We start from the raw sequence: 13,454 nt of genomic DNA, 5'->3' as shown, positions 1-13,454 counted from the left end.
CAGTGCAACCCTCAGTACTTATCTTACAGGTAGGACGTCTCCTGATCAGAGATCTCAAAGCCCTTGGTGAAGTGTATTCCTTCTTTTTTAAAAAAAAAAAGCTAAGCATGTCATCCAGCTTTTTGTTTGAGCAAGAGGCAGTTGTCCTGGTGCTGAGCTGCAACTTTCTTGCCTTGCTCTGCTCATCAGGTGAGTCTGTCCTAGTGAGGTTTTTAAGTGTGGCAGATTTTAAATGGACTAGTTTAAAATGTACAAACCTGAGCAGTCTTGTGATACTTCGGTATCACCCCTAAGGGACAGGCCTGGTTGATGCTTTCAGCAAGGTCAAGTCCCCCCTCCTATCACTGGTTTTACTTGTGTCTGCACTTGTGCCCTTCCTTGCCTGCCAGCTGTGAGGTCAACACCCCTGTTACACAAGCGAATGTCGTCGGTGTTTTCCTTCTTGATTGTTCTGCGTGTAATTTAGATTCCACGACCAGCATTTAGCTTATGTCATTGCATCATTTTAATGTTGTTTTTCTTGGCTGAAGGTCTGATTTTCTTGGCATTGCAGTTAGGGCATCTCTGCAGACATGTACACTTGCTAGCTGCACGCTCTGCTTCCCCTTCTGTGCACCTTGCGCTTGCCTCTGCAAACCCAAACTGCAAAAGGACTGGTTTTGCAATTCTTTCCTTGCCCAGTCACAATTGGCAAACACACTCTGCCCCTTTAATTTTCATACATCAGTACTTATCTTGGATTAAAGCTGTAATTCTACTACACGAAATCTTTGAAGTTTTCTTTATGATAGCAGTGCCTAGAAGATGCCTGCAAAGATCAAGAACAGTTTGTTCTGCACAGGCAATGCCCAGTGCTGCTGGTCCCCAAGTGCTTCTGCTCCAACCTTCACATGAGACAACAGAGGGACAGGGACAGGAAAACATGATCATCAAGAAATGACGATGCAACATTACCCAGCATGATAGATGTATGTGCTTGGCACTAGACATTTTCAGATCTTTGTCAGCAGCTGTGCAAAGGGATTTCAAAGGAACTGTGAAGGATATCTGGGTACTTTTGAGAGGTTTCTGTCCCTGCACCATTGCCAGCTCTATGGACAGCTCTACTGTCACATTTTCCTTGTCCTTTCCTGGATGCACACTTTCCCAACAGAATGGGCTTAAGACTGTATTTTTCCCTGGGCTATTTAGCAAAGCCATTCCTTACTCCTGGAAGTTCTTCTTTTGAGGCGTCTCCAGCTTCCCACAACAGTAGTGCAGGGTTCTTGGCAAATTCATTCAAATCCTCATGTTTTTTCATCCCCACTACTGTTATAACACAATTTGCCCTTTCTTGTAAGAGCTGACAGTCAAATCACACATGTATACTTTGCCAGTAGAGGATTATGTTTTCTTATATTACAAATTATATTTCTTGCCTGTACTTTTTGTAAAACAAAACCAAAGGAATCACCCCCCCCCAAAAAAAATCCCAACCGTTTTCTCCTCTAAACCCATCAGAAATTCTATAAATGTCTTAAGTTAAAATATGCATCCTCCTTTCCTCTCCCCTTGCCCATACATTGCTATTTCTGTGGTCACTGTCCAGGGACAAGGCTGAGCCCAGGGGATGGTCCCTGCATTGCCATGTCCTGCTCCTTGGTGGAAACATGATGTCAGTAATCACAAAGTTCAGTGAGGTCTGGCAGGGTCTGGGGTCCCTGGTTCCCACACAGGCAGCCAAGCCACAGGAGCACTGAGAATAAAGAGGAGAAGGGAAAATTCATGGGGTTGGGAGCTGACACACAGCCCAGAACAGGCAACACTTCCCAAAAAAGAACCTCCAAAGTAAATACGATTGTGCAAGCCATTTCTGTGCCACATTTCCAGAGAAAGCCAGACTTTTCTGTTTCTCTTTCATATATAGCCACTCAGAAGTGCATATTTGAATGCCTCAGAGTTGAAGTTAAGATCATGCTGTCAGCTGCACTCCAGGTCTGGGCTTGTAGCACCCTGAGTTCATTCTGTGGAAGAGATGAGAGGCCATGACACTCCAAAAGCAAGTGGGGTTTGCTCTTGTCCCAGGACAGCCTTCTTAAAAAAACATTTATTTTCCCCCCTCATCTCTCCGTCTTTCACCAGTTAGCCAGTTTTTTTCCTCTCCCCTGCACATTGATTTTAAGCCAATTCTGGGAACAGGCAGCTGCCCCAGCCTGAGGACCCCGGAGGAGCAGCCAGAGAGGCTGAGCAGTGCTGGGCAGGGGGTAGCACTTGCAGGGGCCGCTCACACCACTTCTTGGTGTTTTCGCTCACCCAACTACCCCATTTTCCTGAAACTGTTTTTAATAGTGCTCAGCCTGAACTTGCCTATGTCTAAAACCCATCAAGGGAACAAAACTGAGCCAGGAATATTTTTTTTTGTAAGCATGATGTTTTAATGAAATAAAGTCTTCATTCAGGCCTAGCCTCAGTGTGTCACAGACCAGCCCAATCCCTCAATTCAAGTAGGAAAGTCCCACAAGCAAAAAGCTTATCACAGGGTCTGCTCTACCTTCCTGACAGTGCAGGCTGGGTTTTCTGGTTGCCTTCAGGGCATCAGCTAACAGGTCTTCTTTGGTCTCTCTCCAAAGAAGACTGGCTCCTTTTCCAGTCCCTCCTTGACTGCTCCAGCTGACTTAGTCCCCACTCAGATGTTTGCCCTAGCTGATGACCTGCAGGTTGGTAAGGGGACAGCAGCTCCTTCAAGGTCCCTGTGTTGTTGCATTTATCAGATCTCTGGTGGCCAGTAGATGGAAAAAACAAAAGAACTATCTCATGTTAGAAAATATATGAATTTTCCATCTTAATATAGTCTGCAATTGCAAAAAGCATTTGACATTGTTCCATGCAGCATCTTTGTCTTTCATCTGGAGAGACATGGATTTAATGGATGCACCACTTGGAGGATAAGGAATTGGTTGGATGGCCACACTGGAAGAGTTGTGCTCAACAGCTCAATGCCCTAGTGAAGACCAGTGATGAGTAGCATCCTCCAGGGTTGGTGCCAGGACTGATGCAGTTTAACGCCTTTATCGGTGACATAGGCAGTGGGATCAAGTGCTCCCTCAGCAAGTTTGCTGATGACACCAAGCTGTGTGGAGTGATCAACACACTGGAGTGAAGGGATGACAGACTTCAGAGATGGACCAGTGCCAACCTCATGAAGGCCAAGTACAAGGTCCTGCACCTGTGTCAGGACAATCCCAAGCACAAGTACAGGTTGGGCAGGGAATGGATTGAGAGCAGCCCTGAGGAGAAGGACTTGGGGGTATTGGTTGACCAGATGCTCAACATGAGTTGAAAATGTGTACTGACAGCCCAGAAAGCCAACTGTGTTCTGGGCTGCATCTAAAGAAGTGTGGCCAGAAGGTTTTTATTAGATATTAGGAAGAAATTCTTTGTTGTGAGGGTGGTGAGGCACAGTTTGTCCAGAGAAGCTGTGGACGCTCCATCCCTGGAAGTGTTCAAGGTCAGGCCGGATGGAGCTTCGGGCAACCTGATTTAGTGGAAGGTGTCCTCAAGGCAGGGGCATTGGAATGAGATGATCTTTAAGGCCCATTCCAATGCAAACGATTCTGTGATTCTGTGACATGAGGGATCAGAAGCTCAGCTGACCTCTCTGCAGCTGTGTCTGAGACAGGCTCACAAGGCACACAGAGGATTGTGGCCAGACAGGAGCTTCTCTTCCGTGCCTCCATCCAGCACGGTGGTGACAGGGAGTCAGTGGAAGAGCCTGCGAGGCTGCTCTGAGTCACCCTTTGGAAGGGCTTTGCTTCCTTGCTCTCTGATCCAAGGCTGCTTTCTTGGCAGAAGCCTCCTCCAGCAGTCAGTGGTAAAGTTGCTGCTTTGGTTGGTTGGTTTGGTGTTTTTCCAGTGTTTACTCTGATACACAATTAATGAAACGTAAATTCCTCCATTTATTGGTCTCTAGAGAAGCCCTGCTGGCTTGCATACCCTGGCCTTTGGGGACATTTCTATTGTTTCAGCTACCGCCAAAGACAAGGAAAGCTAAATTCCGCTCTCTTCAGTGTGATTGGAGGGAGCTCACCCACCCCTGTGCATCAGCATGGCTTGCAGTTGCCTAAACAGACACACCACAGTGGTTTTGACATCACAAGGTGACCACTACCAGCCAAGGTCTGGGCTCTGTCCCCAACCCAAGCAAGGTCAAATCACTTTGAAGTAGTTGACCGATCTCTCACCATCAACAAGCAGCCTTGGTAGACTGCAAGGAAATTCTGAGAGAAGGAAATAGTTAGACATAATACAGGTAAACAAAAAAATGTAACCTGCGAGCCTCGTGCTCCAGGCTTACTGCCAAATCTGCCACATCTCTTTTCCAAGGGCCTCCCCTGCCTGAGGAGTGAAGGTAATTCAATCCAATTTGTGTTTGGTCAAGTCGTGGTTTAGAGGTGTGCCTACATTTTTGAAGTGCCAGAGTGGTAGCCATTCCCTACCAGCATTTGGTACTGGGGTTGGATGGCCCAAGAAAGACCACGAAGGCTTCAAAGCACAGTGTCCAGAGCCATGGGGACCTGGATTGATGGCTGCTTGCTTCACCAGATTTATGGTTTATGAAGCAGAGGCTTTCTTCTGCCAATCCTTGCTGATGGAAAACACTTGCTTGGCTCCAGCTGAATCTTTCTAGACCCCAGAAATGTCTGATTAAAGCCAAGCAAAACAAGGGGCTGTGGATTCTGAAGCACGTTTTACCTGGAGCTGTGGAGGGGTTTCACTGCCAGCTGTCTGCCTCTCTCAAGGGGCTCTGTCTCCACAGCATGGAGGATGTGGGAGCTGTGCAACCACCTCTGACACGCTGCAGGTCACAGGGCAGCACTGCCAGGGAAAACAAATACCCCTTACTTTGCCTCGAAAGGCTGAGCTGTCACCTGCAGTGCATTGGAAGCTGCTTGAACAGCTTGGGAGCAGGTGGACAGCACCTGTGGGACAGTCTTGTTCCCTGTTCCAGCCATCCCCACTGGTTTCAGTGAGCCCTAGGACCAGATCAGACACATGGCAAGGGGAAGGGACCGGGGAAAGGGCATCTTCAGACCGGTTGCCATCAGCCTGTGTCACTCCTGATGTTAAGTCCCTGAGAAGCTGACAGCACCTTGTTCTGATTTCTCATTTCACTTCTTGGCTGAAGATCCCTTCTCCAGAAGGCTGAAGACCTTAAATATTTTCCAGAGTCCACCTAATCAATATTGCTCTTATAATCTAATTACTAAGGTGAAGCCAGAGCAGTTGATTAGTACAAGCCATTTTACAACATGATCAGGTCAGAACTCGGAGCCAAAGTTTGGTGGTTTTCAATCTCTTGTACTTGCCAATGTTTCCAGAGAATTTACAGACTCACAAAACAGGTTTAAGCTGACCAGCACTAGGCTTGTTTTTTCAGCCATTAGCTTGGCCATATGCTCCTTTTACCCACAGTGTTGATATAAGTGATTCTCACCTTCTTCCTCTCCCCTGTGCCAGGCACTGACTGGAGTTAAAATAATTTCAGATCTATCATTTTTAGAGTATTTTTAACCAGTCCCTTTCACAGTGCAGCCTTCTGTCTGGCTGCAGAGCGCAGCTTGAAAACACTGCCCTGTAGTTGCACCCTGCTTCAATCTATCTCCAAAGGCAGCACCTGTTCCCAAAGACCTGCAGCTTGGATGGCCCAGGGCAGCTTTTAAGGACTCACCAACCACCCCAAAGGGAGCAGCAGTGCTTGCTAGGCTGTGCTCATCTACCTTGTGTCAAACACCAGCACTTTGGTTAGAGCTCACAGACTTCTCTCCATGCTTCCTCTGCTGCTTTTCCTTATTACACACATATGGGATTATTTTAAAATAGAACCTTCTTAAGAAGTTCTTAGACATTCATAGGATTCAGCCTGTTAGTGAGCAAGGTGCTCCACTTGAGGCATTTGAGCAGCCCTGCCGAGATCAGTGGGCACAGTGAGCACAGTGAGACCCGAGGGCCAGAGGATTTCCTGGCTATAGGGCATCCACTGGAGCAGAACAGCAACAAACACATCAAAGAGCATATTTAGACACGTTAGATGAGAACAACTTGTTCAGTAGCACTCTTCTACTGCAACAGTTACATTTATGCATGCAAAAATCTTGCAAAATCTGGCACAGACCCACTGTGGTTTAATGCAAAATAGCCTAAAAACAACTGCAAAAACAAAACCCTGAGCAGAGCTCGCTATTAAAGAAAACCCTAAAAATAAAGTAGAGAGGGAGGAAAAAATAGCAGCACTGATTTCCTTGTTCACAGCCAGCCAGAGAAGCAAACTGCTAACACTGGTTAGATATTTAACACCCAAGAGCTCCAGTATCAGACTGGCTTCCTTCAGGACCAAGCACTTAACACTAGTGTGCCACAAGAACCCTCTGCACACAGAGCTGTGCCATGTCAGCCTGTGTGACACCTAAAAACAGGTGGGGAAGTGGTTCACCAAATGGCTACTTGCAAATACCACCAAAGCCAAAACTAGTATTTGAGGAAGCTTAGCTTCAGGCTCTTGTTTCCAAAACACAGCATTAAGTACTAGGAAAGCACAAACGAGCCTTGATTTTTGGTCACATCTGTCACCAAGAGCTGTACCTCCTATCAGTGGAAAAGGCTGGAAGAAAAAAAGGTAAACTGCAAAACAATTTTGACAAAGGGTCAGACAGGTAACAGTAACCAGAAAACTTACCGGGAGCCCCAGTCCTGGGAAGCTTGTGGTAGTTTACCATTAAATTTCAGCAGAAAATAGGATACCACCTTGTCTAATTTAAGGTACTCAGGGAGATACTTGAATAAACTCCATAATTATCCCATTCACAGTATTCCTTTTTCCTTTTCCAATGTCTCCCTACAATGAGGTTGCAAGGGCAGGATAACCCATACCAAATCCAATTCCCAAGTTTTTAATATAAGCACAGCCACAATGAACAGCCAGGAACCAGACAGCATCCCTTACTATTTTTATAAAACAGTACCACTGTGGCTAAACACATTAGATCTCTACAAGGGAATAAATAAATCAGAGCAGCAAATAGCATCCCAACTGTGGAGCTGCAGCCAAGGAACCAGCCCTTGCCACTGTGACTGCAGGACTGTTAAATTCATATTGCACAATGGAAAAGTGGAGTCGAGCATTGGGGCTGCTTACTGGGACTGCAGCACTGAACTGCAGCACACTTATCACCTGTCCACCGCAGTTTCCAAGGGATAAAGTACAGCAGGGAGAGGAGAGCTGGCCTGTTTTCGCTGGCTTTGCTGTTAAACCCACTGGTAGTACCAGAGAAGAGGCACTGCCACCTCCTGTTTACACAGTGCAATAGGAAAGCGGAGGCTGGCAGCGAGCACAGCCCTGCCAGGCTGGGGGGAGCAGCAACACCTCCAACACTGATCGTATTGCTTATATCCACCTTGTTCCACGAGGGGGGGAACAAGAAGGCGCTTTGATGGTGCCCTGCACAACAGCAAGAACAGTCAGCTGTTAATCCAGCTCCTTGTAGCCCAGAGTACTTGTTTACAAGCATCAAAAGGACACCTCTGCACTGTGGGACTGGGAGGCTCCCACTCCCTAAAGGTGAGCACCCGCTGCCACCCCCGCAGGCCTCACTGAGAGCCATCAGCACAACCCCGAGTTAGGCAGCAGTAAAGAAACAGCAGGACAAAACACAGACCCAAAGCAGACTTTCATACATTTGTATGTTTATTATTTCAAAGTACAGTATATACATAAGGTATAGCAATATCTTCAAAAACTTTATACAGAAACAGGTATCTACAAAATTAAACCAATAGACATTCTGTGTATATTCGGATGACTTACACACATATATTGGAAGATTCAACATAGTTTCAGTTAGGACACGAAAACGGGAAGGAAACGCCCATCCATCTTGGAAAAGCTCTAAATACCACCCAGCTCCCCCTGCACCGCAGCCATCTGCCCATGGACAGGTGGGACACGGTACACCTGATTCCTTGTGCCACCTACTGCTGGTATGCACTCACAGTGCTTCCTGCTGACAGCAGGAAGGGTGAAGATCCTTTTCTGACAGGCCTTGTTCTCTGAGCCCCTCCTAGATTCAGACACCTGATGCACTGGAAGCCAGAGATACAGTTTCTTTTTTTTTTTTTAGTTATGAACCAAACCATTGTAATGAGAAATATTCCATGAGAGACACTGCAGGTGTTGCCAGCAACAAGTAAAGATAAGGAGAAAATATCCAAGGAAGAAATCAATCTCCATTTTTCTGGACACTATAATTAAAAATATTGCACAAGTCTACATGGCAGAAAGCCAGTGATTTCTATAGCATAAAATGGTATTCCTCAGGTCAGAGGGTCTGGCTTCATTCAGAAAATGAAAGCTCTGAATTTTACAGAGGGTAGAAAAGCATAGGCAGCTTTCTTGTAGGGCCTCTAACAACATCTGTATGTGTGATGTTCGAATTAAAAGAGCACCCTGAGTATTTAAGAAACAGATGTTTAAGCCTGTAAGACACAACTAGCTTCAAGCTTGGAATTTTCAACAGCAGCCTGTAGCAATTACACATCTAATTGGACACTGAATTTCAGTGACAGGTAGGTACCTAAATGCTCCAGGCTGCCTTCATAATTAGTTTATCTCTAAAATTCAGTTTATCAGAGAACAGTTTTCAGTTTCAGGTTCATAATGTAAAGTTTCCAAAACAAAGATAAGTGGAATGTGATTGCAAGCAAGTCTTGCAGCCACTCTGCACCAGCTGGTGTTCACCTGTGTGAACCACCCCAAAGGAACACATTTTTCCACAGAAAGTATTCTCTTTACGTGCACCAACAGTATCACCCTCCTGACAAGTAATCCCATGGAAACCACAGCACCTGGTCTGCCAGCAACATTTTATGGCTAATACATAACTGCCTCTCAGAAATGAGGAACATCAAGTAAAGTTGCTGGCTGATCCCATCGGGTATTCATCACATTCTGGGCTAACTAGAGAGTCATTTGCCACTGTGCAAGCTAGAATGACATTTCCATCTCTAACAGATGTGTTTCGAGTAACACCTGTGGATGACAACTTTGGTCCATGAAAGTACCGTGCACAATAAACAATGTGATATTTTGTCTGCTTTGTGTGTCTCCATGACCAAGGAAAAAAAAAAAAGTCTGAAAAGTTACTAGTGCTACAAAGAGTAAGCAGCATTGCCAGTAGGGCAGGAGGACAGCTAACTGGGTTTCTCAAATAACTTAAAAGGAGAAACAACCATGCCAAAAAGAAATAAGAATTTCCACATCATTGCACTGATTCCATCTGCACCACACCCCTCCTTCATTCATACTGTACACCTGGAGAACATACATTAAATGATTACAATATTAACATGGTATCTAAAATACTGGAGTCATTCAGCTGAACGCCTGAAAATATCTGGAGATCTGGTACATTAAAGCATGAAAACACAAACATACAAGAGCTAAGCTATGTTTTAGCATGCAAATTGTTCTAAAATACTTTCTCTCAGCAGAAGATCTAGCTCAGTCACAAACAACTGTCTGTTCACTTCCTGGAAGCTGGTGACAAATCTGCTCCAGCAGAGCCAGGTATTTTCCTTTTTACATCACTTAAACAACAGTAAAGCAGAGGTAGTCCCATGACTGGACTGGTCCAAGTTCCCCAACACTTCAGATAACCACTGCTCTCAGGAATTAGAAAAATAGATGTATAAAAACCCACCCAGATTAAAGGTTTGCAATTTCTACATAATGCTCGGTCAGATTTTAAACAATTTGTTCCCACTCTCCCTTTCTAAAGAGATACTTGATCCTTTGACACTGAAAGGACCTGTCACCCCAGGCTCTTGAAGTCCTCTGGACCACAAACCAGGTCTTGATCCCGCAAGGACTTTCAGAGACGCCTATTTTAAAAGTAATAAGGAAATCTCATTGTCTTGAACCAAACTATTCAAACCAAATCAGGCCCTTTTGCTCTGTGTGTTTCATTACAAAGCTCAAGCAACTCAGTGGCACCTGAAAATGGAGTACACACCCCTACGTCATTCATATGTGTAGGATGCAAAAGGTGCCTGCACTAAGACAGATTCTTACAACCCCCCCCCTTCTGATTAAAACAGCTAAAGCACTGCTATTTTAAATGTACAGGGACTCTGTTTTCATGTCAATAGGAAGTTCAAGTATTTAATAAAAACCTGATGTATATATTTACACTGTAATCTCATCTATTTATTTTGGTCAAAAGGCAATAGATACAGAAACTATGCATTTACTGCTGCAATAGAGATATTTCAGATCCTGTATATTATTTATCCTGGAATTAAAATGTGAACATGATGTTGTGACTAACCCAAATTTTGTCACCTTGATACTCTTCCTCCATAACCCTCTCAGACACCGAAGGACTAAATAACAGCCCTCAGTTTGTGCCATTTTGACCAACTAATTCTTTACAACAGTAAAATCAAGGAGTTGCACAGATTTCTGTGCCACTTTCACAGTCCAACAATAGATTAAAATCCCATTTAAATATATTTCTTATTTTTTACCACTACTCTCATTGACTGGTCTAGCCACAGGTAATAAGAAAAGTTAGTTAGCTTCCATTTGTCTTTGAAACAGATGCAATCACCACGTCTACGTGTACTTATGGAACAATGGGCAACTAACACTCCTACTTCTTAAATGCTGTTAGTTACACAGAAGCTCAGAAATCTTTATTAACCAATTACTTGATATCAGACTTCTTTAGATCCATATGCCTAAAGATCAAGGGTTTAAAAGATTTGTTGAACTGACATTGGTTTCAATTACATGTACTCAAGACCTAAATCAGAAAGCTTCTTAATCCCTTAGTTTTACTGTTGTTTCACTTCATTTGAATAAAGAAACTGAGCAGTTGAATGTTAATCTAAAGCAGAAAATATGCAATATCGTGGTCACCACTTAAATCCCAAAATTTTGTGACAGAGCACTTTTCCATGCATATGTCAAAAATGCTTAATCAACCTAAGGATCAGAAATAATATGCAAGAAAGGAAATAATGTCTGAAAGCCCTTAAAGCTCAGTAACACTGGATATGTTCAAAAGCAACTAAGACATAATTGGCTTTATTTTTTTCAAGCTCCATCATTAAGAGACTGATTAATTACACAGTGAAGAAATTAAAATCTTACAGCAACTCACTCAAAACGTAGTATGCACTGCAAAGCATCTGTATGTCCTTTCAAATAAAAGTTCTAGATAAATGTAGTGTGTAGTGAAATTCAGCAGCTCCTCAGGTTGGAACTGGGTTGACAGAACCACAGTGATGCCAAACCCTGTCGATCTCTCACACAACTAAGCCTCTGTGGTCAAAGGTTTTTTTTGCAAAATACCAGATGCTTGTGCTGGCAGGCAAAGTGTAAAAAAACAGTGGTCTGTAGCACCTGCCTTTTCTGCATCTTCCATGTTGGTTAGTCCATAGAAGTTTTAGTTATGTCTGCTTTATTCTCTGTTCCAGTTCATGCTTGTGTTTAATAAGCCGTTCTATTTCTGTTCCTAGAGTTTGAAGGTTTTCCTTTGAGGGGAAAAAAAATGATAGGGCAAGTTATACAGGGAAAAGGAGTCAATCAGCACAAAATACACTAATAAGTCAAAATTACTGTTTATGTCAGCAGGTTGATACTTTCAAGTACTCAGAACAAATGCAAATGATTAGACAGAGTTGGAGAAAACCAAGCTCACTTCAATAAAGGACACAAACCTCTCAGCAAGTCTTTTTCTGCAGTTACAAATATTCTACAGGATGTCTAGAAAGTACAGCATTCAAGGGGAATTATAATTACAGGAAGAGATCTCCAACTTCTGCAGAACACTGCAGTCCAGCTGGCAGCCTGCACACTGTTTTCCAGCCTGACTCATTCCCTTGCAGCAGAGGTGCTGCCCCAATAGCTCAGGAGGGTACCCAGGTGCTGGTACAGGGCCAGGCAGGCAGAGCCCATGCTCCTGGCTCCATGTGACTGGGGCAGAGCACAGAGAGACCCTGCCCTGCTGAAGGCCTAAGCAGGCCAGACTTTATTTCAAGCAGCAACCCATCAGTGCACTGTACTCCAAGGGTCCCAGATCAGAGGTTCAGCATGGATCATGCCACATAACTCTCTGGTTAACCACTCCACAGTGAGCTGACTTCTGAAAAGCCTTTTAACTCCATGCATCTCTGAAGGCAGCATCTCAGAAGCACAAGAATGAAAGAACTGGCATAGGTACTCACTTTCAATGTAATGTTTTTCAGTAATGTATCCTCTAACACAGCCTGTAGCTTCCTGTTTATCTCTAAGGAGAGTTCCAATGTGAGACCACTATCTGCAGGATGAGATGTGTACAGAGATGCCATAATCCCACCCCGTCTACTCAGGTGTACTTTGTTGAAGTCAGAGGCCTCTGATGACAGTGTTCCAGCTTCTTCCCGCAAAATGTAACTCTGAATAATTCTGGGGAATAAAAAAAATAAAAACAACAACATCACAGTGTTACATTGTTGTGAAAGGCAGTGAAAAGTCAGACACTGAAGTAACTTCAGACTCTTGACATGAGTAATTTTATTTACAAGCAGTACTATATTACTAAAAAGACAGTAAAAATTTACTCCTGCAATTTCAAAGTCAGAGGAAAACCTGGGATACCAAAAGTGATAGAGGAGATGCTCGTATGATGAGGCACTACGATGCACAAGGTTTTTCTTATTTAGAAGTATTCTGAAAAGCTACTGGGACAAAAAAAGGTACTTTAAAAAGATGTCTCTACTTTTCTTCGCTGAAAGACTCCAGACAGAGAATCTTAAGCTTTCTATATATGAGACAAAAATTACAAAGTCTCTTCTCAGGACTCTTCCCAAGCTGTGATCATGTTCTGTGAAATGGGACCAGATGGGCATAAATGTATGGACTCATTAAACAAGGGCTATTCTTAACAGGCAAGTGCACTTTCCAGAGGAAGGCATATGCCATCATTCCTTCCCCTCCTAACTAATGTTCCAGACATTATCCTGTAAGATGATTTCCATTTAAGTGGAATCTTGTCTCACATGTTAACTACTGACCACCTTTGGCTCAGATACATTACTTCTCTGATACATATGCCAGACTACCATCTGGAGTTATGCAGATTCTCCTTCCAAAACACAATCAGCACTCTTTTAAGCACAGGAAGAGAATGGACTCTTCTGTTAGCCAGTGGCAGCAGTCCACCTCAAATCAGCCACCTAGTGACCATTTTGCTAACAAAAACCCACCTGCAGCAGTCTATTCCTCCTGAAAAAATTTAGTAATAGTAATAATTGTCAAAAACTTGGCAATTACTATAACTGCCAGGGAAAGATAAGGAAAAAACCCCAAGACTAATCCTACTTTTAAAATCTACTGTCACTGCAATATTTTTATTATTTTTTAACATTTTCCTTTAGAC

At 43.8% G+C, this 13,454-nt stretch overlaps 1 protein-coding gene across 3 annotated transcripts in view; it reads right to left on the bottom strand.

Moving 5' to 3' along the window:
- Positions 1 to 7,702: 7,702 nt before the first annotated feature.
- The window catches only part of CCDC186 (coiled-coil domain containing 186), a 36,135-nt gene continuing 30,383 nt past the window's right edge, over positions 7,703 to 13,454 (bottom strand). For all 3 annotated transcript variants that reach the window (XM_051799867.1, XM_051799866.1, XM_051799868.1), the window contains 2 exons: positions 12,262 to 12,481; positions 7,703 to 11,568 (listed from right to left, as the gene is read on the bottom strand). In XM_051799867.1, coding sequence (XP_051655827.1) covers positions 11,485 to 11,568; positions 12,262 to 12,481 — 304 coding nt within the window. In that variant the 3' untranslated portion in view covers positions 7,703 to 11,484. The remainder of the gene's footprint in view (positions 11,569 to 12,261; positions 12,482 to 13,454) is intronic.

Source organism: Manacus candei, unplaced genomic scaffold, assembly GCF_025592945.1.
Source record: "Manacus candei isolate 608988 ecotype Guabito, Panama unplaced genomic scaffold, ASM2559294v1 h1tg000050l, whole genome shotgun sequence".
NCBI classification, from domain to species: Eukaryota; Metazoa; Chordata; class Aves; order Passeriformes; family Pipridae; genus Manacus; species Manacus candei.
Note: the sequence above shows the minus strand (reverse complement) of the source record. Positions and strands in the feature narration are given on the sequence as shown.